Source organism: Cololabis saira, chromosome 8, assembly GCF_033807715.1.
Source record: "Cololabis saira isolate AMF1-May2022 chromosome 8, fColSai1.1, whole genome shotgun sequence".
Classification (NCBI taxonomy): Eukaryota; Metazoa; Chordata; class Actinopteri; order Beloniformes; family Belonidae; genus Cololabis; species Cololabis saira.
The window spans coordinates 20,807,445-20,832,160 of record NC_084594.1 but is presented as its reverse complement, the minus strand read 5'-3'; the positions used below and the strand labels follow the sequence as shown (position 1 = coordinate 20,832,160).

At 39.1% G+C, this 24,716-nt stretch overlaps 1 protein-coding gene across 1 annotated transcript in view; it reads left to right on the top strand.

The window, feature by feature from the left end:
- The window catches only part of tex264a (testis expressed 264, ER-phagy receptor a), a 69,910-nt gene that overhangs the window by 9,055 nt on the left and 36,139 nt on the right, over positions 1-24,716 (top strand). The window contains exon 2 of the mRNA XM_061728503.1: positions 6,703-6,924. Coding sequence (XP_061584487.1) covers positions 6,703-6,924 — 222 coding nt within the window. The remainder of the gene's footprint in view (positions 1-6,702; positions 6,925-24,716) is intronic.

Genomic DNA, 24,716 nt, shown 5'->3' with positions numbered 1-24,716 from the left:
AGTTTGCATGCATGACCAAGCAATATATTAATACTTATGTTTAGATATGATAAATAATTACCACATTTCCCCCTATATTCCCATTGGAACTACAGTAAATTACCAGATTATTCCAATAATTCCCTCGTTTATACTCACTGACCTGAAAATTGCAGTGCTGAAGAATTGCTCGTTGCTGAAGGGGAATTTTCTGGAAAGATGTGACAAGCTTCATTCCTGAGGAGACTTGACTTGACATTGCCGTCAGTGTACTAAATGGAGGGACTAAATACTTTTGTAAATTAGATATCTTTATAAGTATTGCGTCTAGCTTTATGAGGGGATAAATGACTTGAAGCCTTGAGTATTGCTGGCTTTACACTGTGTATGGTTCATTTAAAGTGAGTCAAAAGCTCCCAATCTGCTAATGCAGTGTTACATTTTGTAGATAGGGAAATGGCCTTTTTTTTTTAATGAGCACAGTTGACTACCGTGGTTAGACCAGGTAAGCTTATTAAAATTCTTTCTTTATTCCGAGTTGGGCAGAGTATGCCAATGTGCTTATTTATCCCTGCACTTTCTAACCTGCAAACATAATGACAAATGACCAATTGTAAATGTCGCCACTACTTAAAAAAATGTGTTTGAGCTGTGATAGCTTGGAGAAAGAGATGCAAGGCCAACAGCAGAAGCAATGAAGAGAGTAAATCCTCATTACATGTCCCCTAATAAAGAATTACTTCTTTCTGCTGCAGAATTTTAGTGTTGGAAACCCCCCCATCCATCAGAAAGCCCCCTCATAGCTTCAAGCAAAGAATTGCTTTTGAAATTACTTTGTCTCCTCACAGGTCCTCGGGGGCTTGGCTTAAGGGAATCGGGAGGAGATGGGAATTGTAGCATTTGTGCAAGAAAGCTATCTTAGAGTTCATGAACTAGAAGTTGCTCACTCAAAGTTGTGTACATTTGTGTGCATGTACGATATCTTTTGTTTTAGGGAAACATTGGAGCATCAAGATATGTCCTGAAGTTTCAGCTTAGTTGTTTTTTAAATTTTTTTTTTTTTATAAAGTAAATCTCGCATATCACAAGTTCACACTTCTCCTTGTAAATGATAAATGGACCAGCTGTCAACAGCTGTGGACCTAAACATAATCCGTTTGTGTTCAGTTACCACGGTATTAGCAGCGCAGTCTTACCACTGTCGGACAATATGCCTCCCGCCCCGGCTTGGCAAAAGCCACAGTCAGCCTGGCGTTGGTCTAAGAAGTGGAACCACACCCTGCATTTCACTCACTTATCTCACTCATCTTCTTCCGCTTATCCGTTCCCGGGTCGCGGGGGCAGCAGCCTCAGCAGAGATACCCAGACTTCCTTCACCCCAGACACTTCCTCCAGCTCCTCCGAGGGGAGTCCGAGGCGTTCCCAGGCCAGCCGAGAGACATAGTCTCTCCAGCGTGTCCTGGGTCTTCCCCGGGGTCTCCTCCCGGTGGGACATGCCTGGAACACCTCCCTAGGGAGGAGGGACATGTCTGGAACACCTCCCTAGGGAGGCGTCCTGGAGGATCCGGTACAGATGCCCAAGCCACCTCAGCTGACTCCTCTCAATGTGAAGGAGCAGCGGCTCGACTCCGAGCTCCTCCCGGGTGACCAAACTCCTCACCCTATCTCTAAGGGAGCGTCCAGCCACCCTGCGGAGGAAACTCATCTCGGCCGCTTGTATCCGTGATCTTGTCCTTTCGGTCACTACCCAAAGTTCATGACCATAGGTGAGGGTAGGTGCGTAGATTGACCGGTAAATCGAGAGCTTCGCCTTTCGACTCAGCTCCTTCTTCACCAAGACGGTCCGGTACATCGACCGCAATGCCCTGCATTTCAAAACTTTGTAAATGTGGGCAGCATCCAAGAGTTTCTACCTTTTTTTTTTTTTTTTGTTGTGTTACAATTTCAGATGGAAACAAAACAACTGTGGTGTAAAAGACCAGACAAGTCAAGTGCGCAGAGTGTTCCTCCTTTTCCTAATTGCCTGCAGTCTCTGGGGTTTGTTATCTGGAGGGAAACAGCGATGAGATGCAGTCAGGGCGGCTGTTTGTACTTGCTGTTGTGTGGGATGTGAATGATAGCTAGAGGTCTGAATGATATCATTAGTGAACCACTGGTTTGGTTAACATACTCTAGTCTATCAGAGTGAAGGGCATGAGATATAGCGAGATGTGAGATAGTGAAGCGAGAGTGTAGGAGGACATTCAGTTTCCCCTTTGTGTTTGAATGCCTGTTGTTGTGTCTTATTATATATCATCAGAGAAAAGGAGTAGCTCTGTATTACTGAAGTCTCGCTGACAGACCATAGATCTGACGTATCTATGCAGAAGAAATCCCTGGATACAATCTCCATCTGGATGAAAGCAAGGGAAAAATACTACTTACTTTATAATAGTTTATGTTATCAATAAAGTAATGATGAAATAACAATGAACATATTAACATTTTCTAAATTAAAAATTAACTACGAAATAGACTTCCATTTATTCAGGGGTCAAATTGTTTACCTACGAAGAGTAATGTTTCACAGTAGTGTAAGTTGATTAGATGTTACGTGATTTTTGCATTTTGACAAACGTTTTTATGGCTGTAACGACAGGGTCAGCTGTACCTTGAACTAGCTGCTAATTCACTGTGCCCATAGTGGGTTGGTTTTTCTATAACCATTCAAGCATGAGGTACAGCTGAGAGGGAAAGTTTATCAGCATTTGGGTCTAAACATTAGTTATTGCATTAAAATTACAATTTGTTGATAGCACTAGTTGACACTAAAAAATGATTGCATGTCACCCTGAAACCTGTAAATAACGTTCACAATCCCTCCTAATAGTTTGTTATTCCAAAACAATTGATTGCAAATCTCTCAAACATCAACATCATGATGCCAAAAGGACACATTTGGACCAAAAAGTTCTTGTGGATCTTGAATGTCATGGAGACTGTGAAAGCCATGGTAGCATGTGCGCTGCACAAATGAACACTTGACTGATTTAAAAAGAAAAGTTATTTTCATTTTTTCTGCTCCTGGATTGTTTAATACCAGTCACCACAGGGTGCTTTCAATCAGTCACTGTGGATCTGTAAGTAACATCGTGTACGGTTGTCCTGATGCTTAGAAAGCTCTTTCTCTGAAGTAAAGTCTGAAGAAGACCCTCCAGAAACACTTTTATGATATAAATTCAATAAATACAAAACAAAAAAAACATAAATGAAAACAATTATTTGTACAGTTGAGTTAACAACATAAGTCATCTCAAGGTAGCCTACTTTACACAGAAATCAGGGTTGGTGCAGGCCAATTAAAACATATTCAGTTGTGTTCAGTTTTATTTCAGTTCATTGCAATAGAGTCCAAAATTTAAAATACTTTTTTTTTTTTTACCACAATCATTTGGCCAAAAACCCTGCAGTACGACATAAAAAGAAGAACAATTATGAAACATTTCTAGCAGTCAGGAGATCATGTGATCATTGAAGATTTAAGGCTTGATAATGTATCTATTACATTAAGCATTCTTTCATATTTATCACAAATCCTCATAAGTCATCAACAGTTATCATTTCTTGGATTCCAGGCAACAGTTATTAAAATACTTTGGAGTTGATAAAAGTGGTCAGTTGTGGTGGTCTAATAGGCCAGCGTTATCATCCACAGACACATGATGAAACATGGTCAAAAGAACATGATGCTTAAGATCTTTGCGATCAAGTTCTTATAAGATCTAAGGAGACCTAGAAACTGTATTTTGAAACAAAGAAAGTTGTTATTGGGTTATGCAACATGCAATTATTGCTCTGAAGGTCATATTAAAGGGCATGAATTTATCATAGTTGAGAACCAACATTTAGAGTATCTTTCTTTAGCAGCAGTTACCGTTTAGTTTTTTCCAAAATGTTTTCAAAAAGATCCTGCCGTAGTTATTGATATTGAGTCTATCTGGTAGACATTTTATCTGTACCATCTGACTCTGAAGGCAGTTGTTCATAAAAACATCCACCTCAAAAACGCATGTCTTGTTTTGCCAGGCTGCAAAATAGATGTGCATGTTGCCTCGTTGCAGTAATTTACTCTGACATTGCTAACACTGCCGTTGCATCTGTCTTTGTTTGATGTGACTCATTGCTACATTGCAACTAGATCTCGTATATCTCATACTAGCTGGAACTAGTCACTGTCTGTCAAACGCAGGTGATCTTTGCTCTCTGATTCACTGGACAACATGGTGTCAGGTGACGGCATAGATGATCTTCTCATTCTCATCAGACACTGTCCGTCAGGATTACTGGTCAAATAACCTAGACATTAAAAGAGCCACTGAGGGTTAAGGGCTGTGTAATGTGGATTTGCCAGTTTCGACAATGCTGAATTATGACACAAAGGCTTTTTTGTGAACTAAGTTGGAGAGTGGCAGCATTACAGGGTAGTAACAAGACAGTGCAGTCATAAAATAGCCTAAAATGTGAGAAATGACGCAGAAAAAGGAGAGAAGGTTTCGATCGTGGATGTATGTTGGATAATTATTCAAAGATGAGAGAGACATAACGATGAGTGTGGCTGTTTCCCTTCTGTGTCTCCTTGCTGCCAACCCTCCACAGAAGCAGAAACCAGCAGCTCTTATCCCAGTCAGACCTGAAGGCACATTTTAAAAAATCGCTTTCTAAAAAAACCCCAGAAAATTTAGATTTGATTTTTATTTGAAAAATTTGGCTTATTGTTAATGTTCTCTGAATTAATGATTTAATGTTTTACATTTATTTATTTTGTGTCAGCCCAACAGTTGCCTTTTATTGTAAATTAATCTTTGCTATTGCTTTTGCTTTATCAGTATTTAAAAATAATCATGGTTTGAGCATGCTGAAATTAAATGTCATTTCAGCCTTGAAAGGTCTATATTATATCTAGAATGCTGCATATTTATTAAAAAAAAGACAAAATAGAGCGGTTTTCATACATTAAAACCTATTTACAGTCAGAGAACTTTGTATGCTTTGAATGTTTCTGCAAAATTATAGCTGTTTATCAAAACATTCAAGATACAGTTATATAGTGAATATGGACTTAGAACATTCTTTGCTTTAATTTCAGGGAAATTATATTGTAATTGGATTTGCAGCTCTTAGAAAAAAACCTCAATCATTGTCAAAATGTTACCACGTCAAACTGTTTTTCTCTCAGTGATTGATTTTTACGGTGCTCAAACATCATTAGAAATTATTAGATTGTGATTTCTATTGTTTTCTGAAGCTTTTTTTGTGTAGCAGTTCTGTATAAAATTTGCACATCATTTTTCTCAGCAAGACATCTTTATAATTAACATTTCTATCTAAATCACCACAGATTTTACCCTTGCTTCCCTGAAATTTAGGAAATGTGCACCGAGACATCTAAAATTCTAGAGCTAGATGCAGAAAGAGGGGCAGGAACATGAAGCGTAACATTCAGAGTGGTCTCTCAACAACAGATCCCACTCTCCATCTGTGGCTGTCAGACAGAAAGCGTCTACGAGCAGAAGCAAGTGAGAGATTCTCTGTCAGACCCTCTCTGACTGACAACTAGCTTAGTGGCTGCCATTCTGCCTCTTTCACATCTGTATGCAGATGTGTGAGCACATTAACAGCTATAACAGTTGGCACAGAGGCCTTTATGTGAATGAGATCAATCTTTCATATCAGCTTTGGTCTGCTCTTCTCAAGTGTCATTAAGTAAGACAAACAAGCCCGTCTGCAGTCTCAGGGGTGCTGTCCTGTAGCTGAACTCGTAACACTGCAATCCTCTTGGTCAAGGAAGGATTAATATTGTGGGAATGGATTATCTATGTTTTGCTTAATTCCACAATGAAATTAAAGGCAGTAGGTTTGTGATGATGGGACATACTGATTTCTTTGAAGTCTCTTTCAGTGTATAACAAAAGATTTGATGAATCTAAATTCATCTATAAATTCATCTAAATTGGGGCGATTCCTGGCTGGTTTGTCAACCTTGGTTTCAGCGCAGACACAGTTTGAGCTGCCCCATATGTGACCTGGCTGTCGGACATCTGGAGTAAGACGTTCACCAGAGCTGGCAACTTCTGCGCAGTGACACTGTACACTATGTGAAGGTGCGACGTCTCCACATGTTTGAATCAAATAGTTCTATTTTTGTTTCCACATGTGCAGTTTTGTGCTGGAGCAGCATGGACCACACAAGTAACAGAACAGTCAGCACACTCCTAATCCCTCCTTTCCTGCTGACCTTGTCTTCAGATTCTGATGAGCTGTGGCGATCCACGGCCACCAAACCAGGGTTTATTTGTGATGTTCCTACTAGTGTTATAACATTTCTGCAGATGCACAGTTGTGGAGTGGTTTGCTTTGTTTCACTGCTCAAGTCACCTTAAAACAGACCACTGGCTCTATTTGTCCTTGTTTTGTTTCAGTCAGGGAATCGTATAGATACATGAGGGGGAAAAACGTGGCTTTGTTAACTGAAGAAGTGTATTTTCTTTGTTTCTTTTAATTTTCAAGGCAATAAAGCTGAACAGGAAAAATTACCAATCAGTTTATCAAAATTCTTCACTGAACAAACGCATAAAAAAAAAAAATTAAAAAAGTGAGCCAAAATGTCTGCATATTTGAAATGCCCAAATTATGCTTTCAGGTTTTTACATATATTAAATATATTTGAATTCCTCTCATTCTTAGAGACCACAAGAAAAATGTCGCTACGTGGTGGGCAGCATCCTCAGTGAGGGTGAAGAGAAGCCGGATGAAGAAGTGCTGAAGCTCTACGAGAAGTTTGGCTTCAAGGTGTTTTCTCTGCCAGAAGTGAGCCACGCCGTGACCACCAGCTTCCCGTGCACCACCAGCTTGTCCTACGTGCTGGGTCCTTACAGGGTCTACCCCACACTGTCTTCCTACATTGAGGTACCGATACAATGACACCTTGTAATCAGTAATTGGCTGTTTTCGGTTAACTCATGTTATTCATATTCACGAGTACAGGTGCTCTGACATATACAGGTGTAGCAGTTTGAACAGTGTGCAGTTCATGCATTTACAAGTTGAAAGTTTCCAATCCATTACATGTTTCCTTTTATAGCAGTGTTTGCTAATCACCTTGTTTCAGCCTCTGTCCTCTTTTCCACATCCTGCTTGTGAGGACCTTCATTCATGTGTTGTTTAATTCATCACTTGAGCAGATGAGCTCTTTAAAGTAGATTAAGAATAAATGAAGTAGTAGGAAATGAAGTTGCGTCTGAGTCCTGCGGCATATACGCTGAGCTGCATGTCCCTAGGACAGACCCGAAAAAGCTATTGACATTTACTGATGACATTTACACACTTGGCTTCATTTAGGGGCATCCTGCTGCATGCATAATGCTCTGATTTTGTTGGTGTGTGTGGTTGTGAACATGCACATGCTCCCATGTCTGTCTGTCATTTTAGATACAGGAGGTTAACAAAATAATCTGCTCAGAGAGTATGCTGGATTTCTAACATGTTGTTATGTGTTATGGGTCTCATGATGGGTCTCATATCCATGATGTTGGAAAACAGGATGTTTACAGAGCTGGCAAGAAGACTGATCTTTAATCACTGAAATTCACTGTATTATGTTGGATCTTTAGAACTGGTGTCTGATCACTTTATGGCTTAATCTGCTTTTTTCCCACTTTGATACACCGAAAACTCGAACATGATGCCTTTGCATCCCCCCAGTGCTCAAATTCTGCATTATCCCCTTTTTAGTATATAGTGCTGTTACATAATCGTGACATGTGTTTGTATGCATTTTTGCGAGCATGCAGCTCTGTATTTCAAGCGTGCTGATATCACTGCAGTAAAGGGATGTACGTTTACTCTTTAACTCTTATCTGCAGTCAGAGCAGAGCTCTCGGCCCATCAGTTGACTTGCTTTGGCAGGTTGTTCAGGAGCTACCCTTGTACTGTAGACCGGCTAATAACACACTAACATCCAGTTTGAACTGCGGTGTGGCGAGTGAGCCATGCATACTTGATAAAGCAAGGCTAATGAATAATGGAGTGTGGTTTGGAGAGGCTTGGTTTAGTGGCTGTGTGACTGTGTTGGAGAGTCTGCATATTCAAAATATGTATGATGAACTGAGTACATTTGGAACTGTGAAAGGACAGTGGCTCTCTGCCATCAACACATAGTCGTTTTTACTCCTGATTTCATTTCTGCGGCTCTGTCTTTAAACAGCACTGACTGAAAAGTTTCACTTTTCAATTGCTGAATATTCTGGTGTTAAAACCAGTTAGATCCTGTAGTTCATTCAGTGATAAGGAGGCAGTATTTATAAAAGCGTTCAGCCTAAAAAGAATAAATAAAAGGACTGCTGAAGAGAATGGAGAGAGTGAACCAAAACACAGAGTTGTAGACTGTTAACGTGAGGTAAAATTGATTAATTGATTAGAATGACCTTCGATCAATTTTACATGGTCATGTTAAACTTACCAATCTTAAAAAATTAAATAAGTCCGGCTTTTGGCATCTAAATTCTCAATCACATTTTGCAAAGAGGTCTTGCTTTTGAGAGCGTAAAGGACAGACTGTTGATGATGATGTGAGTTTTTTGTCTTTGAGCCCGGTCTTCAGCTTGTTACGGCTCAGCCGGTACCCGTCCTGGCCTTTCACAGTGCTTCAATTAGCTATGAGAAGGTTAAGAGCTGCCCTTCTTCACTGAAACTCTCCAACCACTTTAACTTACTCAATCATTTCTATGTATATGAACTAATATGCCAACACACACATATAGAGGTTTATTAGTGGTTCAACTTCTGATAGGGTTGTTATTTTGTTTCTCATTTCTCCAGAGGCAGAGAAACAAAGTTTCGGTGGACAGTTTGAAGTTCTTCTGTCAGATTTAAGAAAGCTTTCAAAAACAGCGCCCGAGGTCTGAATGGGTTAATGCGTTGTTAAAATTCTGGATGTATCAGGGAATTCGTTGTTTTGGTTGAAGATCTGAGGTATTGGTCATTCTTGTTTCCTGCTGTGTCTTCCTATCAGTCCAAATGAAAGCAGGGATTGAACAGATATGACTGCAATATACTTAAGATTACATGCTTTCCGAGTTTAAAAGACTGGTGGTGAAGGACACAGAAATGAGCGGATGAAAGAGGTAGCTTGACACGCAGTATTAAAGGATTTGGGCAAGCCCTGTATGATATCTGTGGAAGCATTTTTTTCAGCATTTAAAGAATCAAAAGGGAACACTCACAGTGGTGTTATTTTGGTGGCTGGCTCAGACAAAGCCGGGGTAATGCTGTAGTGCATAAACAAGATGAGAAGCTGATAGCCTCCATTCATCCAGTAATCGGTTTATCTGAATCAAGCCTTAAGCATCATAAAAGCATTTTCCGTCTCTTCTTATCCTCTGATGTGTCTTGTTACGGTCTCATTTTCCTTGCAGGTGCCAAAACAATTAAAAAATGTATGTTTATTTAAAGACACCCTAGAATTTGGGTGTTTAACTCATGTAGAATACAAGTGAACATCTATTCTTATTTTATCTAATTGTATTTCTATACAATTAACAGATTCATAAGACCCCCCCGCCCACCCCAGGAATCATCATAATTTTTACTTTATCATGGGTTTTAGTGACCACTTGTCACAAATGTGGTTGATAGGACCCAGATGCAGGAGACCAGGAAGCAGGAGTTCCAGAAAACAGTAATTTATTTTAAATCAAACAAAACCAAAGCGCTGCTGAGCTGGATTGCAAAAAACAAAACAAGAGGTAAACAAAACCATGACATATCGAAGGAGGAAACAGTATGGACCAGCAGGGAGCAAGGGAAAGACAAGACAAGATATACACAGAAGAGTTGACGAGACAAGAGGTGCAGACGGGAAACAAGGGAAGTCAAGACAGAACTGAAACACAAAGACACAAGTTTCAAAATAAAACAGGAACTCAATAACCAAACTGTGACAGCAGTCTGTTTCTTTTGATCCGTCTGTGCAAGACCTTCAGCAGATGACTGTTTTCAGTTTGTGAGGCAAACGTAGATTTTTGCAGCACCATACAAAGGCTCTGACACACACTTTCAATTGCAAGAGATTATATCTCCAGATTAATACATTTTTCAAAAACGTAGAAGCTTATCACAGAGAATATTAAAGGAGCAATATGTAATGTGAGCCAAAAATTTAATTCACACTCCACACTCTAATGAAAATGGGGGCGGTGCAAAGAAAGTTGGCTACCCTTCCATTGGAAATGGGAAATCGCACAGTTCCTCCCCCTCTTCGTCTACTGCGTCAATTCATCACCAAATGTATTGCGAATCAAAAGCCAAAATCTGAGAATCAAAACACAGAATCTGTAACCAAGGAATCCAAATCTTTAACTGAGAGTGCAATCATTTTTCTCAGTTACACTTTTCTTTTCTCGCCATCCTTTCTAAAACGATCCATGTTTCCAATCCTTCTTTCTCACTTTTGCTTTTTCTTTGTGCAGATGCAATTCTCAAATGATTAAGTATGTGCAGCGTTAGTCTGCAGACGGCAGGTGGGACATATTCGAGATCAATATATTTGGCCTTGAATTAATGCCATGATAACTTGACTTACTCTATAATCAAAAATGTCTGGTTAAACAGAAATCACCAGCAACATATATATATATATATATATATATATATATATATATATATATATATATATATATATATATATATATATATACGATACACTAATCTCACGATAACGATACGATACGATATTATAGCAGTATTTTTTTAACAACCTTCAATGAGGAACATATGACTGGAAACAATGGTCTTTTATTTGAAAGACACAAAATACAAAACAATGCTGTGTGTTTGCCCTATTGTTACAGTTTGTAATGCTTTATAACTGTTTAAGTTTTAAAGAGAAAGCCAGGCCAACCATTTTCCACAAACTGAACTAAAAGTAAATGTCAGGTTTGCATTATGCATCTTCAGTTTCATACAAGTACAAATATTTTGGCACAAACTAGTTTCTCTCATGTATGACTTGACTTTTTTCTTTTCCAGAAATTTAACAACTAAAGTTAAATAAATAAATAAAAGTAAATAAATAAACTGTGAAAAGTCCCAATCTCAGAATGCAACATGACTGTTATTTAGCTCATAACAGAGCTAAGAGCTTCAGCCACATGCTCCCAGCCTTAGGCCGTTAGGTGAAACCCGTTATCGTTTCATCCTGCTCCCACCTTTGGGGATGACACAATCTTTACATCATAAAAAAGATTGATTCACGTTCACCTTATAAGTACTCAAAACCCCGCAAGAGTCCCGTGATCGGGACCGCAAAACGGTACTAGTTTCTTCTGAGCGCAGTAAGATTTTTGTCCGCGGGTAGAGGCGCGGCCGTCACGTGATCCTGCTGCACCAATAGGATGTGCTTTACTAGTAAACTCAATATATTGATATTAATAACCCAATATTGTGCTAGAGTTTGTAACCTCCACAACACGTATCGTATCTTGACGTTTTTGTATTGCGAAATTTCGTGGCACGATATATTGTTACACTCCTAGTATGTATGTATGTACAGTATGTATGTATGTATATATATATATATCCCGATATAAAGGACCTCAGACTCTTTAGGAAAAAGAGTTGGCTTTGGCCCATCTTGTAGACGGCCTCAGCGTTTCTGTTCCAGTCTAACTTTTTATTAAAGTACACCCCCGGATACCTGTATTCCTCAACAGTGTCCACTGGGAGTGTAGTGTCTTTTTGAGAACGTGCACGTTGACGCGTCAAATGAACGCAGGATACGCGTGGAGGCCATGATGCGTACGCGGTCTGAACTGCAAGTATATCCCCGGTCTAACAGTGCTCACTGGCTTGTCCAGATGAGTGTAGGACTCTATTCAGCAGGTAGATGATGCTGTCCTCAACTGCCAGGTGGAGGTGGACTGCAATGGGTCAGTGAAGGGCCTGACCATAGGCCTTAGCTGCTCCAGGACTAGCCTATCCAGGGTCTTCATGATGTGGGACGTTAGGGCCCCTGGTCTGTATCACGAGGGTCGCTGGGACGCAGCTTCTTTGGTACAGGAATGAGGCAGGACGTCTTCCACAGCACAGGGACACCCTGGAGATCCAGGCTTAGGCTGAAGACTTGACTCAGTACTCCACACAGTTGGGGGGCACAAGCTTTAAGCACCCTGGGAAAAACACAGTCAGGGCCTGCAGCTTTGCCGGAGTGGAGTCTTATCAGCTGTCTTCTCACCAGGTCAAGCGTGAAAAGAAGTAGAGGTGTAGACCTGTAGAGGTCTCTGCAGCCAAATACATAGTCATCATTTTTGTTATATGACGACACTTATTTCTTCTCATGCTCTTGCTGATGCTTGGTTATTTGGGGATATTTCAATTTACAATCTTACACATTGATCCTTAAAGTAAAACTATTTTAATTTTAGTCTGAGACTGAAGACGAGTATTACATTTTATAATGTATCGTATGTTCAGATGAAGAGACTGAATCCCTCACAGCCATCACAAAGCAGTCACAACTCACAGACGTAGCTTTATTTGCTCATTTATTTATTTATGTATTTATTCATTTGCTCAGTCTAAATTAATGCCCGCATGTGCTCTCACCACCCACAAAGTTAGATATATGGTTTTGTTGTTTTCACAAATGCACTTCAGGGGATGCTAATAACATGAGGGTCGGCTCTGCATGGCAGAAAGAAAAAGAACATTAATGATTTTGTGCCTGTGAGGTAAAAAGCCATCCCGCCTCCTTGCAATGAGTTTGTAAAGAGGCTTCCACCTGGGGATGCTGGGATTCTGCCTGGGGACTTCAAATTTCATGAGATACAACAAAAACAGGCAAACAGAGTATTATTTGAACCGACATGGTGCTTGTTCAGTGTAGATTTTTGCCTCATGAGCGATCCAAAAAAAACCTTTTTGCCCATGTAAGTGAAGAGCCATTAAGTGAAATGTAATGTCAAGCCTGTTCCTATGCAAAATTTCACATATTTTAGTTTTCTTAAAGTGAAATTGGGGTTGAGAATGGCCATTGGATTATGACAATATAACCGGCTTACTGATACACATACACTTGAGATTTTTCTGCATACAACATACGAACAAAGAACTTTTTAAAAACAGTTTTTTGCTTTTCGGATCCCTGGTAAAGAATAATGGGAAGTAACTGCAGCCTACAAGTATGTCCTCCCCTGTGTTGAGGGAGTGTTGAAGGTGTTAATTGTTGATGACATCCTTTTTTCACATTCAAAATTATTGGCATCGACATGTTCTGTCATTGAAGAGTGTTGATTTCTCCACTCTGCTTATGGTTTATCCATTAGTTCTTCTTCTCCATATTCTTTTTTGTATTCTTTGCTGAATTAAACATGGTAAATTTGATTCTCCTGCCTGGAGCCTGTATATTTCATGCATTGGCTTGATTAGAGTGAACCGTTTGAGCTGTACTGATTCAAGGACTTGTTGAGTTAACAACAACTGAGATGCCCTTTCCTGCATTTTAGGATATTCCTTGAGTGAAAATGCTTCAAATGTATCTATGTTTGTGCTTCTTGACAGTAAAGGATATTTTACTTAAACAGAGGCAGAATTAAAGAAATAAGACAAAAAACATTAAAACTACAGGCTTCTCTTGGTGACATGCAGCAAAATTTGAGCTTTTTTTTGTATGATAGTTAATTTGCTGTTTCTGGAATTTCCAGGTGTGGACTAGAAGGGGTGTAACGCCGCATAATGTAATAATGTAATACATTTTCACATCATTATGTAATAACGCTGCATTATGTAATAACTTGCCGCATTTTGTAATAAAATTCTTGAACGCATTATGTAATAAAGCTTGCCGCATTTTGTAATACGTTGTTACATATTGCGTCGGTTATTACAAAATGCAGATGTTACACTTTTTTTATTAACTTTCAAACACATTCTCTATGATTATAATAAACACAGTTATATTTGATTAAGTTTTGACTAATTAAACATCTTACCGTACTAGTTTGTAAAATTCATTCTTAGTTCGTAGTAAAATCAATGTTGTTCTGACGTTATCATGTTTTTTGTTTTATTAAGACATACATTTTGTGGTTTATTACATAATGCACCAAATTATTACATTTTCTTCATAAAAAAAGTGTAACATCTGCATTTTGTAATAACCAACGCAATATGTAACAACTTATTACAAAATGCGGCAAACTTTATTACATATTGCGTTCAAGAATTTTATTACAAAATGCGGAAAGTTATTACATAATGGGGCGTTATTACACAATGATGTGAAAATGTATTACATTATTACAGCTTGGACAAGTGACAGAGCAGATCTCTGTACCTGCCTCGGCTAAGTAACAACACAGTGTCTCCAGTCGATAAAATCAAGCAGGAAGAATGCAGCCCACTTAAGAAAGGACCACAGTGGACTATTCTGTCTCATTCACAAAAAGAAACTGAGCTTTGTCGAAAGAAAAATACTTTAAAATGGTGCATCTCGTGTGTCTTTTCACGTCACATGGAAGACAATCCTTTTGTCAACCTTTCATCTGACTGCAGTGTTTCTAGCTCCACCTTAAACCTACCAATCCGCTGCTTTTGGTAGCCTGACAGAACGATACCAGAAACCAGTATGATATGGAAGGCTTATTTCGGTATGGTTGTCAACATTTGAAGATGGAAACACAAATAATAATGTCTTGTACTGACATGCTCTAATGAATTCCTGTTTTCCCTCTAAAAATGACTTTGAATTGGATTTGTGCTTGAAAACTGTGATGCAAATAAGTTGAAAAACATTCTCTCTTCCCAAAGAACCCAGAACATTTTATCTTTAGTATGTCAAGGCTGTCTGTCTGTTCTTAGCACCTTATCCATTTCCATACCACAGAGAAACCTTATATCTCTCTTAGGCAGGGGTGAAAGTAGATTAAGGTTCTTGCTGGTACTACGACCCCAACCTTCACCTTGTTCTCCTCCCACCCCCAGCTTCTTGCATCCCTGATTCCCATTCAATTTTTTAACGCCTGTATGGTGTAGAAATTAGAAACACAACACTGTGTAGGCCTATAGCAAATGATTTATTTAAATGGTGTAAATAAAGGCCAGTCCGGACCAAGGATTGTCACAGAATAATTTGTAAATGTTGACAAAACTTTCAAAATCATAACAATTTGTTTTGTTTCAAATTAGAATAAATTTACAGTTAAATTCATCAGCAGCTGAACAGTTAACAAGTCTCTGTCTTTGAATTTTCAGAACATTTGGCACATAAATGAAAAAATAGTAAAAGATGAGTAAAATGTCTCTTACAATGTGTGCAATGAAATGGAAAATAACTTCTTAAGCATTTTTTTCATCAAAGCAAAACACTTAAAACATAAAAAAAAACGTTACTTCAACATTTTTGACGCTTTTTTCTTTTTTTACTGAAACGAGGAATGAAAACCAATCACAAATATCATATTTGTGATTATTTGGCGTGTGATTATTTACCAGCATATTTGAAATATGCTGGTAATGTGTCAGCCAACCACAAAAATATTTGGAATTTTGGTGGAATCATTTATTTTTTGTCCTTGCCCGGTGCAAATGACATAAATAAAGAGCGTGGTTTGGTCGTGAAAAAATAAAAAGTAACGTTACGTGAACAATAAATCAAACGCTCCCTTCCATGCAGTGTGTGTGTTTAGGAAGTAAAGACTGGAATACGCTATTCACAAAACCACAAAAAGTGGGGTTTTACTAATATTTATATTGTACAAATATTTTAAAAATTACGAAAAAACTGGTCGGGACTCAGTTAGATTATATCGCTATGTTCGTCTCTCCTCCCTCAGCCAGCCAAAAAAGGCGGAGCTAAGTCATAGCTGAGCGGTAGCGTGGCCGTCTTTGGTGTGAGAGATCGAGGGTTCGAGGACCGCTGTATGGGAAGATTATTGTCAGCAATTTGTGTGTTTTTTTTCCCGGTACTGCGTACCGGCACAGAATCTTTTGGTGGTACGGAGTACCGGATCGTACCGGATCGTACCGGCTTACTTTCACCCCTGCTCTTAGGCAAGAAGCCAACAGTAGCTGGGGAATTAGGATGTAGTTAAGAGGAGATCTCTGTCTCAACAAAGGACCGCCTAAATGTTAAAGTGTGTTAGTAACAAGGGATTCAACGAACTAAGTTAAAGGCTATCTTTCCTGTTCAGGTTAAGGAAACAACTTGGGTAATGTTTTGTGTTTTGAAGGTTATGGATTTAATGAAAGTTTTGGATGGGTGCAAACATCCCAGTGAGTCGTTCATCAAACTGCTCTGAACCATGTAAAGAAATGCATAAAAACCAAGCCATACTAACAACTCATCACAAGGAATAAGTAGTTGGAATACTGCTGCACGTGCAAACAAGCCACTGAAGCAAGAAAAACGCAGCTCTACAAATATTATGTTTTTCATTTGCTTGTTTGTTTATAGCATTAAAAAAAGAATAACGGTTTCCTTTACAGCAACTGTATGTTTTTTTTACTTTTATAAAATAAACCTTCTCATCTTATCAAAATTTGATTACGTTTTAAGTTGATGTAGGAATTAAAGTGTGGTTGATTTTAGTGATTAATCGAGGCTGCCTTCCAGGAAGTGTTTACTGTCTTCTGAAGTTTTGGTTAAATCCATAACCCGCCTGTCATTTCTGGCTAATTCTGATATTGAATTTACAAGTCAACTTGTTACAGTGACAATATTCACCTTTTATACCAATCTTATGGCAGTTGGCTCAAATAAATAATTGAAAGGATGGACAAGTGAAATGGACAGTATAAGCTTTTATAAGGTGCTTCTGCTGCTCGTCTTAATGCCGTACACACTAGAGGAACCGTGTGAAACTCTGCCAGCTATTGTAGATCAGTTTTCTCTCTGAATGTCACACTCCTCCACAGTAATAGGCATACGTGCAGACCATGGATAATGATAACCTTAAATCCTGTTATGCAGTTTTGCAGCCTGTTATTTTTTTTCTCACGGTCAATTAAAGTAAAATTCTCTCTCCCTGACTGCCTCTCATTCTAGCATTTCTGAATGTCATGCTTTTTATCACATCCTTCTCTGTTACCTTGCAGCAGAGCAGAGATGAGTTGCCAGTTTGTGCTTCAAATTGATATGCAGATATCAAAAAGTTTTGTTGTACACTGAGTTGTCCCCATTACAAACAAGAACCTTGGAGCTCATCGGTGGTGCTGCTTCTCAAACACTTGCAGTGGTTGTTTGTGTACAATATTAGCCAATTTGATCTTTTTAGGATTTTTTTTTTCCCAATGGCCTTTTACTACACAATGTCTGTGTTAATGTGATATGCTAATAGGTTTTCAGTTTTTCAGTTCTGCTTTAGATGTTTGCTGTTTTTAAATGCAGAGAGGGAATTTACCAGAGGGCATTACATTCGTGTAGATGTTGAAAATTGAAAAGCTGGCTAGCACAAAATATTCTTTTTTTTGAAGGTATAGTTCCTCAAGTTCTTACTTAGGTAAAACAAGGAAAATAGACAGATTTGAACATACACATTTTAGTGCGTCTTGTGTTTGTATGTGGGATCAAAAAGGAAGTTTTCAACATATGTCACCTTCAAGCTGCAACAGAAAAAAACAAGAGAAAAACAAAGCATGCACAGACTTGTTTAAAACAGAAAGAGCTTAATTATCATAACTTCAGCTATACGTTCTTGAATATGTACTCCTTGGAGTCAGTAGGTTTACTATCTGAGCACTTTCGTAGAGGGCATAGTTGCACCTTAACTTTCTATGATGAGTCGCAGACACAAATGCAACACTGTTGGTTCTCATGTTTAGCCGTGTTTTCTCTTTCCACTGTCATTATGAAGATTCACGCTGTTTTACCGTGAGCTACCTTTTGTCATGCACAAAGAAATTTAAACCCAAAGGGAAGTGGAGGCGGGAGAAAGGTGTGGCAGGATAGCACCTGCTTTGATCCTATTCAGCTCCCTCTGCATCTTTCATGCCTTCTGGGCTCGAGGCGCAGACTCCCCGAACGGCTCTGTTCAGCGATTTCTGTGTGGGTTGTAGAATAGCAGGGGTTGAGGCTGAGATGCCATCAAAATGCAGGAAGCCTAGTGTGAGTTGATAAGTGAGGCGCGTGAGTTTGCCAGTGAGCATCTGTCTCTGTGACTGATTGCTAAGGAGAAAATTTGAGTCGGAGGAGCAACATACACCTCCGTGCCCTTTGTGGGACTGTGTGCTTTAAAATGCAGGTTGTGGTGAGTGCAAGATAAATCGTCTCTATTATTAATGCCGTCATTCCTCAGCATTGTTCGCTCCATTACATTTTTATTGGTTAACACCAGCCTTTGTTCCATGGGGGCTCTCAGAAATAATAACCTCAACATCAAGGAAAGCAACATCCAGAGGTGGATGCAGCCCCTGATCTGAAATGCCTCATATTACGTGTTTACACTTAATATGCCTGTTATCCCCTCAGTCTTTTATTTGGCACTCTGTGGAGAGAACACTTGGCTGTAGATGTACCGGGCTATATTTAGATTCCTATGATGCCGATGATGGTTTCATCACTTCTTTCTGCTCTTTCCTAAGATTTCTTTACAGGCAGATCTAACGTGCTGAAGCCCTGCGCACATGATGAGCTCTTCGAGAGACATTTTGAGACAGTACGACTTTTGAGACATTTTTTGTTCACCAGGCTTTTTAAAAAAAATAAAAAAACATTAGGTTTTGGTGCTTTACCTACAGGTTTGACCTTTTTTTATTTGAACCACATCTGCTCAGTCTCTTTATGCCATAGATGAAAATAACTGAAGTCCAGGAAAGGTAACTAAAAACAAGTGTGGAAGGCTCTGACAGCAGAAAGGTGCTGAACCCGTCTGCTCGCCGGACAGGACATAGCTTTTATCTACATCTCCACAGGTGCAGCCAGTTAAGACAGATAAGCCCATACACCATCAAAGACTCATCCACTACCACGTAAGTTCAGTGTGGGTGCAGAGGTACACAACATCACACACAGGGGAGTGGTCTCAAGCCTCTGGTAAATGGGACTCATCTTTTTTTTTTTTTTTTCCTTATTTTTTTTTTTTTTTTACCTTGTCTGCACATATATTAATGATTGATAACATGACGGTAGAAACCAAAGGTGTATATATATGTGCATTATTACTATATTTGATATATATACATATATACGCATACATATGCGTACACATACATAAATATACACATACAAACCCATTTTTTTTTTTTTTTGGGGGGGGTGGGGGTGGGGGTGGGGGTGGGGGGGGTGACGACATCCACTGCCAATCCAGGAAGCAGGAACACACGGAAACACACGTCAAGCACTGGAAATCTGCAACAAAAAAAAACACAAACAAAGCACGAAACCGGCACGGAGCCGACCAAAACATGAACAGCAATCGACCCAAATCTTGAGATCTGATCGCAGTCTGAGCTAAGCTACTGCTACCGCTACCTAACCTAAATGGGAATCATCTTAAAAGAAGTTTTGTGCACGAGTACTGTTTTAACATGAAGGTTGAAATGCATTTCAGGCTTGAAATATCACCACGATTTGTGGATATTGTTTCCCCCCAGTAATCAGAACGCATGTTGGGTACTTTGTGCTGTTTGTGTAGTTGCTAAATGAGCAAGTTACTACATTTTTTACCTACCTTTTCATCTTTTTAGTTTAACTGCACGTTTGAAGAGGACATCATAAACATTCAAGCACAGCTGGGCTTTAGTCACCCTGGCCCACATGTAATATTGGTCTGCAGCTCCTATTCTTAGTGACAGTTCAGTGATGCAGTAAGTAAGGTTTGATAGCAGGGAGAAGTGTTTGTGGTCTTCTCATCGATTCCTGCTCCTCTCTGGCTGTCAGATACTCTCCCCTCTGCAGTTCCAGCGGGGCATCACACGCCACGCTGCCAATTAGACCGTTTCTTTGTGAGGAGACTCTTATTTTTTTGACCTGTGTATGTACAGTAGAATCATCTATGTTCTATACTTTGCACTGTGTCCCAGTTTTGGTGAGATTTAAACTGGCTTTACACATTGATTACTAATAAAACAATTCTCATATTGCAATTTGGTGAATCTGAAGCAGTAGGAGAGTTGGAAACTTAGCGAGTTATCGTCAGCTGACCTGTTGTGCCGTCTGTCTGCAGTCACATAGACATGCACTCAAAATCCTGTTTGTGTGTCAAGCAACTTCCTTGTCCAATAACTCTGTTAGGTTTATTGACTTGATTTCAGCTTATTAGATCCAGCTTAGTTGGTGAAGACATTTTGACCTTTCAGCAGAAGTTCATGGCCTTTCCAAAGCAATTCTGAGCTGGAACTTTTGGCTCATTCGAAATCTATCCGTTTAATGTACAGTAGCTGGCTTTGGAAGAGCGCCTGAAGATTAGGCTTATCTTTGCATCATCGTTCCTACAGGAAGTACACTAAATAAATTTAGTCAGCTGAAAGTGTAAGCTAAGGGTGGGCTAGCCAAGTCAGAGTGTTATTTTTACATAGGTCCTGAGATCACAAGAGCGCCGGGGTTTACACTTTTCCAAAATGGCAAAGATTATCTCCAAGCCATCGAGCAAAGGCCATGAAAGATTTTATTGTCCATTACAGCACCCTTTTACAAAAACTACGGGTTGTTGAATGAGGCCTTGCAAATTTACCTGTATCCAGTCAAAATTCAGCTAAAGTTAATTCATTCCAGTTCAATTAAGTGCAGCCATTTAAACCTGGTTAGGCCTATAGTGAAAATGAAATTGTATTTAATACACCTCAGTGCAGTAAAACAGTGTCTAAGTAAGTTAGTAATGTTAATTTATATGGTACTTTTCTCCGACGTCAGTCATAAAATGCTTCACAATAAATATATTTATCAAATGCCTATTTGTAAAATGTTTTGTAGCTGAAGAAAACAAAGGATCACATTGCATTTTCATTTTAACTGAAACTCCCATCCTGAGCATGGGAGAGAAGGACGCAGCAGCAGAGAAAAAGACCTTCAGTAGTACCAGAAGCAGTCTGACTCGATGGACTGGGGAAAGACATCACCAGTTACAAAAGCAGGAAGCCAGGGATGGCTGCTATTTGGTAGACAATTAAGAAAAACAAACAACAAAAACAAGCAGTGATAATGCCAAATCTTAATATCATAGAGTCAAAAACGGCAGATAACAAGGAATTACATTCCATTGAAATAACAAATTACAGTCTTAGAATTAACAGCTACTGTACATGGACTTTATCTTTCTGCATCACTGAGGATTATTTTTCAGCATTTTTTTCTTCACAGAAGTATGGCTTTAGGAATAACAATGACAGAGTTTGGGTAAGTACAGCTGAGTGAGGGATGTCTGTGCTGTGTTACCAAACAATATTCTTTCATGGAAGCATATATGAAGTGAAAAGTTTCTCTGGTGGAAGAATTACACAGTTTAACTTCATAAATAAAGAATCACATTCTCTTGGTGGAGCATCATTCATGGAGGCAAACTAACTCTGTTCAGTCAGACAGGATTATTTAGTCTGGTAAAGGTCTGTTGATTTACTTTTGTGACTTTTGGGTTGTGATCTGTAACAAATCTGAAACCAGTTAATGTATATGCAGATATTCAGCAATAATTTACACACAAATCACAAGTCATTTATATGATGATCGTTGACCGAGTATTTTATGTCAGTTTCTGTGTCTGTTTTGACAGTATTGTTATATAGTATTTGTTGTCTGTGACATCAGGCTATTCATTTGAGGACTATTTTATTTTATCTAATATGCCATAATGGTTTGATGTGAAATAATATCTATAAGGAATCTATCTTAATTTTATGCATGATGTAATGTTGTTAGTTCATGTCACACATGCGTCATGTTTGACACATGTAACACATTTTGGCATGATTAATGTAAATCTGGAATTGTACTGAGAGTCAGTTGCGATTTGTGCGAGTAACATCTGTGCTACCGCTTGAAAAGTTGACCTAAACTTTCCACTGAAGCAAAACGATGGAACCACAATCCAGTTGCCCTCAAACACGAGACGCATGTGTTTGTGTATTAATATCATATCGTAACGGACGTACGGTTTTTGAATGGTTCATGGTTTTTGCCTTCTCCTCACAGACATTCAGCAGAAATTGTTGTAGGTACAATGTCATCTTTTTTTAATTACAGATCTATATAGCTTTGTTACTGGAGAATGAAATCTGTTTCACAGTTTTAAAGTCTTTTTTAAATCATCTCTACCGGCTGAGTCTGTATTTTCTATTAGTTTATTGTCAAACCGTAACCTTTTTACCTCACATAACCCCGACCTCTAGGTCAGAAGGATGTCGCCATATGGCTCACGTAGTCTCGTCTATCAGTCAGTGATTCTGCCGTCACAGCTGTCTCATTGTGAAAAAGCCAAGCTGTGTTGCCAGTGTATATTAGAACGGTCCCATACTATTCACGTAGACCCCTGTGGGTGAACATATGGCAGCTAATCCTCAACCCTCTGGCTCCTGAGAAAAAACAAGGGGAGTCGGAGCAGAGGTGTCAAAAGAGATCAGCTGTTGATATTGCCTAAACTGTATTTAGAGTTTTGCTTTTTTTTGTATTTTGTCACCTGATAGCCATTGCTGCAAACCTCTCTTTCCAGTTAGTTTTTTTTTTCTTTCAAGTGAATTCTCACCAAAATAGTTGCACAGACACACTCAGGGGTTTTGACATTTCACTGCCAATATGAAGGAAATTAAATGATAATATGTAGGGAGACTCAGCATGCTGCGTTTGTGTTGAAATACTGTTACATTTCTAGTAATACTATGCTGGGGGCGACAAGATGCAACTTGTGCAGCAGTGATGTTGTCATTTTTGTCTCTTTTATTCTAGCCCTATTTTTCCCCATTGAATGCATAATTTATGCATGAAGATTTATGAGGATGTAAAACCCCTTTCAATGGAAAATACATCTCTTTGGTCCATTTTAAAAAAATAATTAGGTGAAGTATACACTGACTTTCTCTAGCTTAAACTGTTTACATTTGAATTCATCCATCTGCACACTTGTGCTTGAGCTTGTGTTTATATGAGGAACTTTTGAGATTTTAAATCTTAAGAGTTGTTTTCCCTGGTTAAATAAAGGATACGTTTCTTCAGCTGAAAGTTGAAGAGTTTTATGGATGAGAGCTGAAACATCGTCAAGAACCAAGTTGTGACACAGTGGGTTATTTTTTCCAACTGCTTTTGCTTCCAGCACCTCTCACAATGATATGCCCCAGTCAGCCAGAATATTAGTATGACTGAGAGGTAAAATTGATAACACTTTTTGCTTTACTGCAATTCAACGTTCTTCTGAAAAACCTCAATTTCTGGCATTTGTGTGGGTATTACGTTTGAGACATAACCACCCACGTAAACATTCTTGCAGCTCAAGGATACCTCTTTAACCGCAGCCCATTGTGGGAGCAGCAGGAAGGGAGAACTGGCCTTCAGAACTGATGGACATATTGGAATAATTTCAGTATGATGCTGCAAATCCAAACCTGGAAGGGCAAAAGCAATTTCTCAGCCATTTCTCTTTGTAGTGGTCACCGTAGCAGATAGTCACGTACTGCATATTGTCATCCTCTTTAAATAATGGCCTAAGTCACATTTTTCACGTTTTTCAGAAAACAGAAACATTATGACTACGTTCACACTGCAGGCCTTAATGCTCAATTCCGATTTTTTCCCCATATCAGATTTTTTTTGTGTGGCTGTTCACATTATCTTTTAAAATGTGTCCTATATCAGACTCGAGTGTGAACGCATCGCGGCCCTGAACTGACCCGCATGCGCAGAGGAACAATAACAAAGAAGTCACACGCAGCACGCCTTCATACACATGGAGGCAACAGAAGTGAGAAGTTGTTGTGTGGTGGAAGCCGACGAAACTGTGAGCAAGTGTTAATGAAGAGGAGAAGGAAGAGAAAGAAAGCTTTCAGGCTCTTTATTTTCATGCATTGCAAAACATCAGACCTGTATCCGATTTAGAACTACATATGGAAGCGACCTGAATCTGATTTGAAAAGATCAGATTCCATGTGACTTGTGCTGTTCACACTGTCATAAACAAATCAGATCTGAGTCACATATGAGCAAAAAATCGGATTTGGGTCACTTGGGAACTGCAGTGTGAACGTAGTCTTTGAGTTATTGAACTGAGTTATTTGGTTCAGTTGATTTTATTTCTTTGACTTAGGTTGTAATTTTAAGAGGTTGACAATATTAGTTTGGCATCGATTTTAAATCAGATGCCCTTCCTGACACAACCCTCCGCTTTTATTGGGGCACTATGACTGGCTGGGGTAATGAGGGCAATGTCGGTTCATTGTCCTGCTTAGGAAAACTTTGGCACAGGACAGTGCTGGGAGTCAATCCGGAACCCTCTGGTTGGAAAGGATTCATCTCTACGAACTAAATCTGGAAGGGCATCTGCACGAGATTACAACATTAGTCCATTTTTTTGTTTCAACTGATCAAAATAGATCCATGGGAGAAATCAGTAGGTGCTAATTTAAAGGTTGCTTACACCATTTGTAAAAAGGTCTTAGACCGAGGGCCATGCGTTAAATTTGTAACACTTGGACAAGGAGTTTTGTTTCAGCTGAACATCATCACAAATGAAAAGAAAAAAGTGGCGCTTAATCAGTGCCAACATCCATGTCGACCTGCAGCTCTG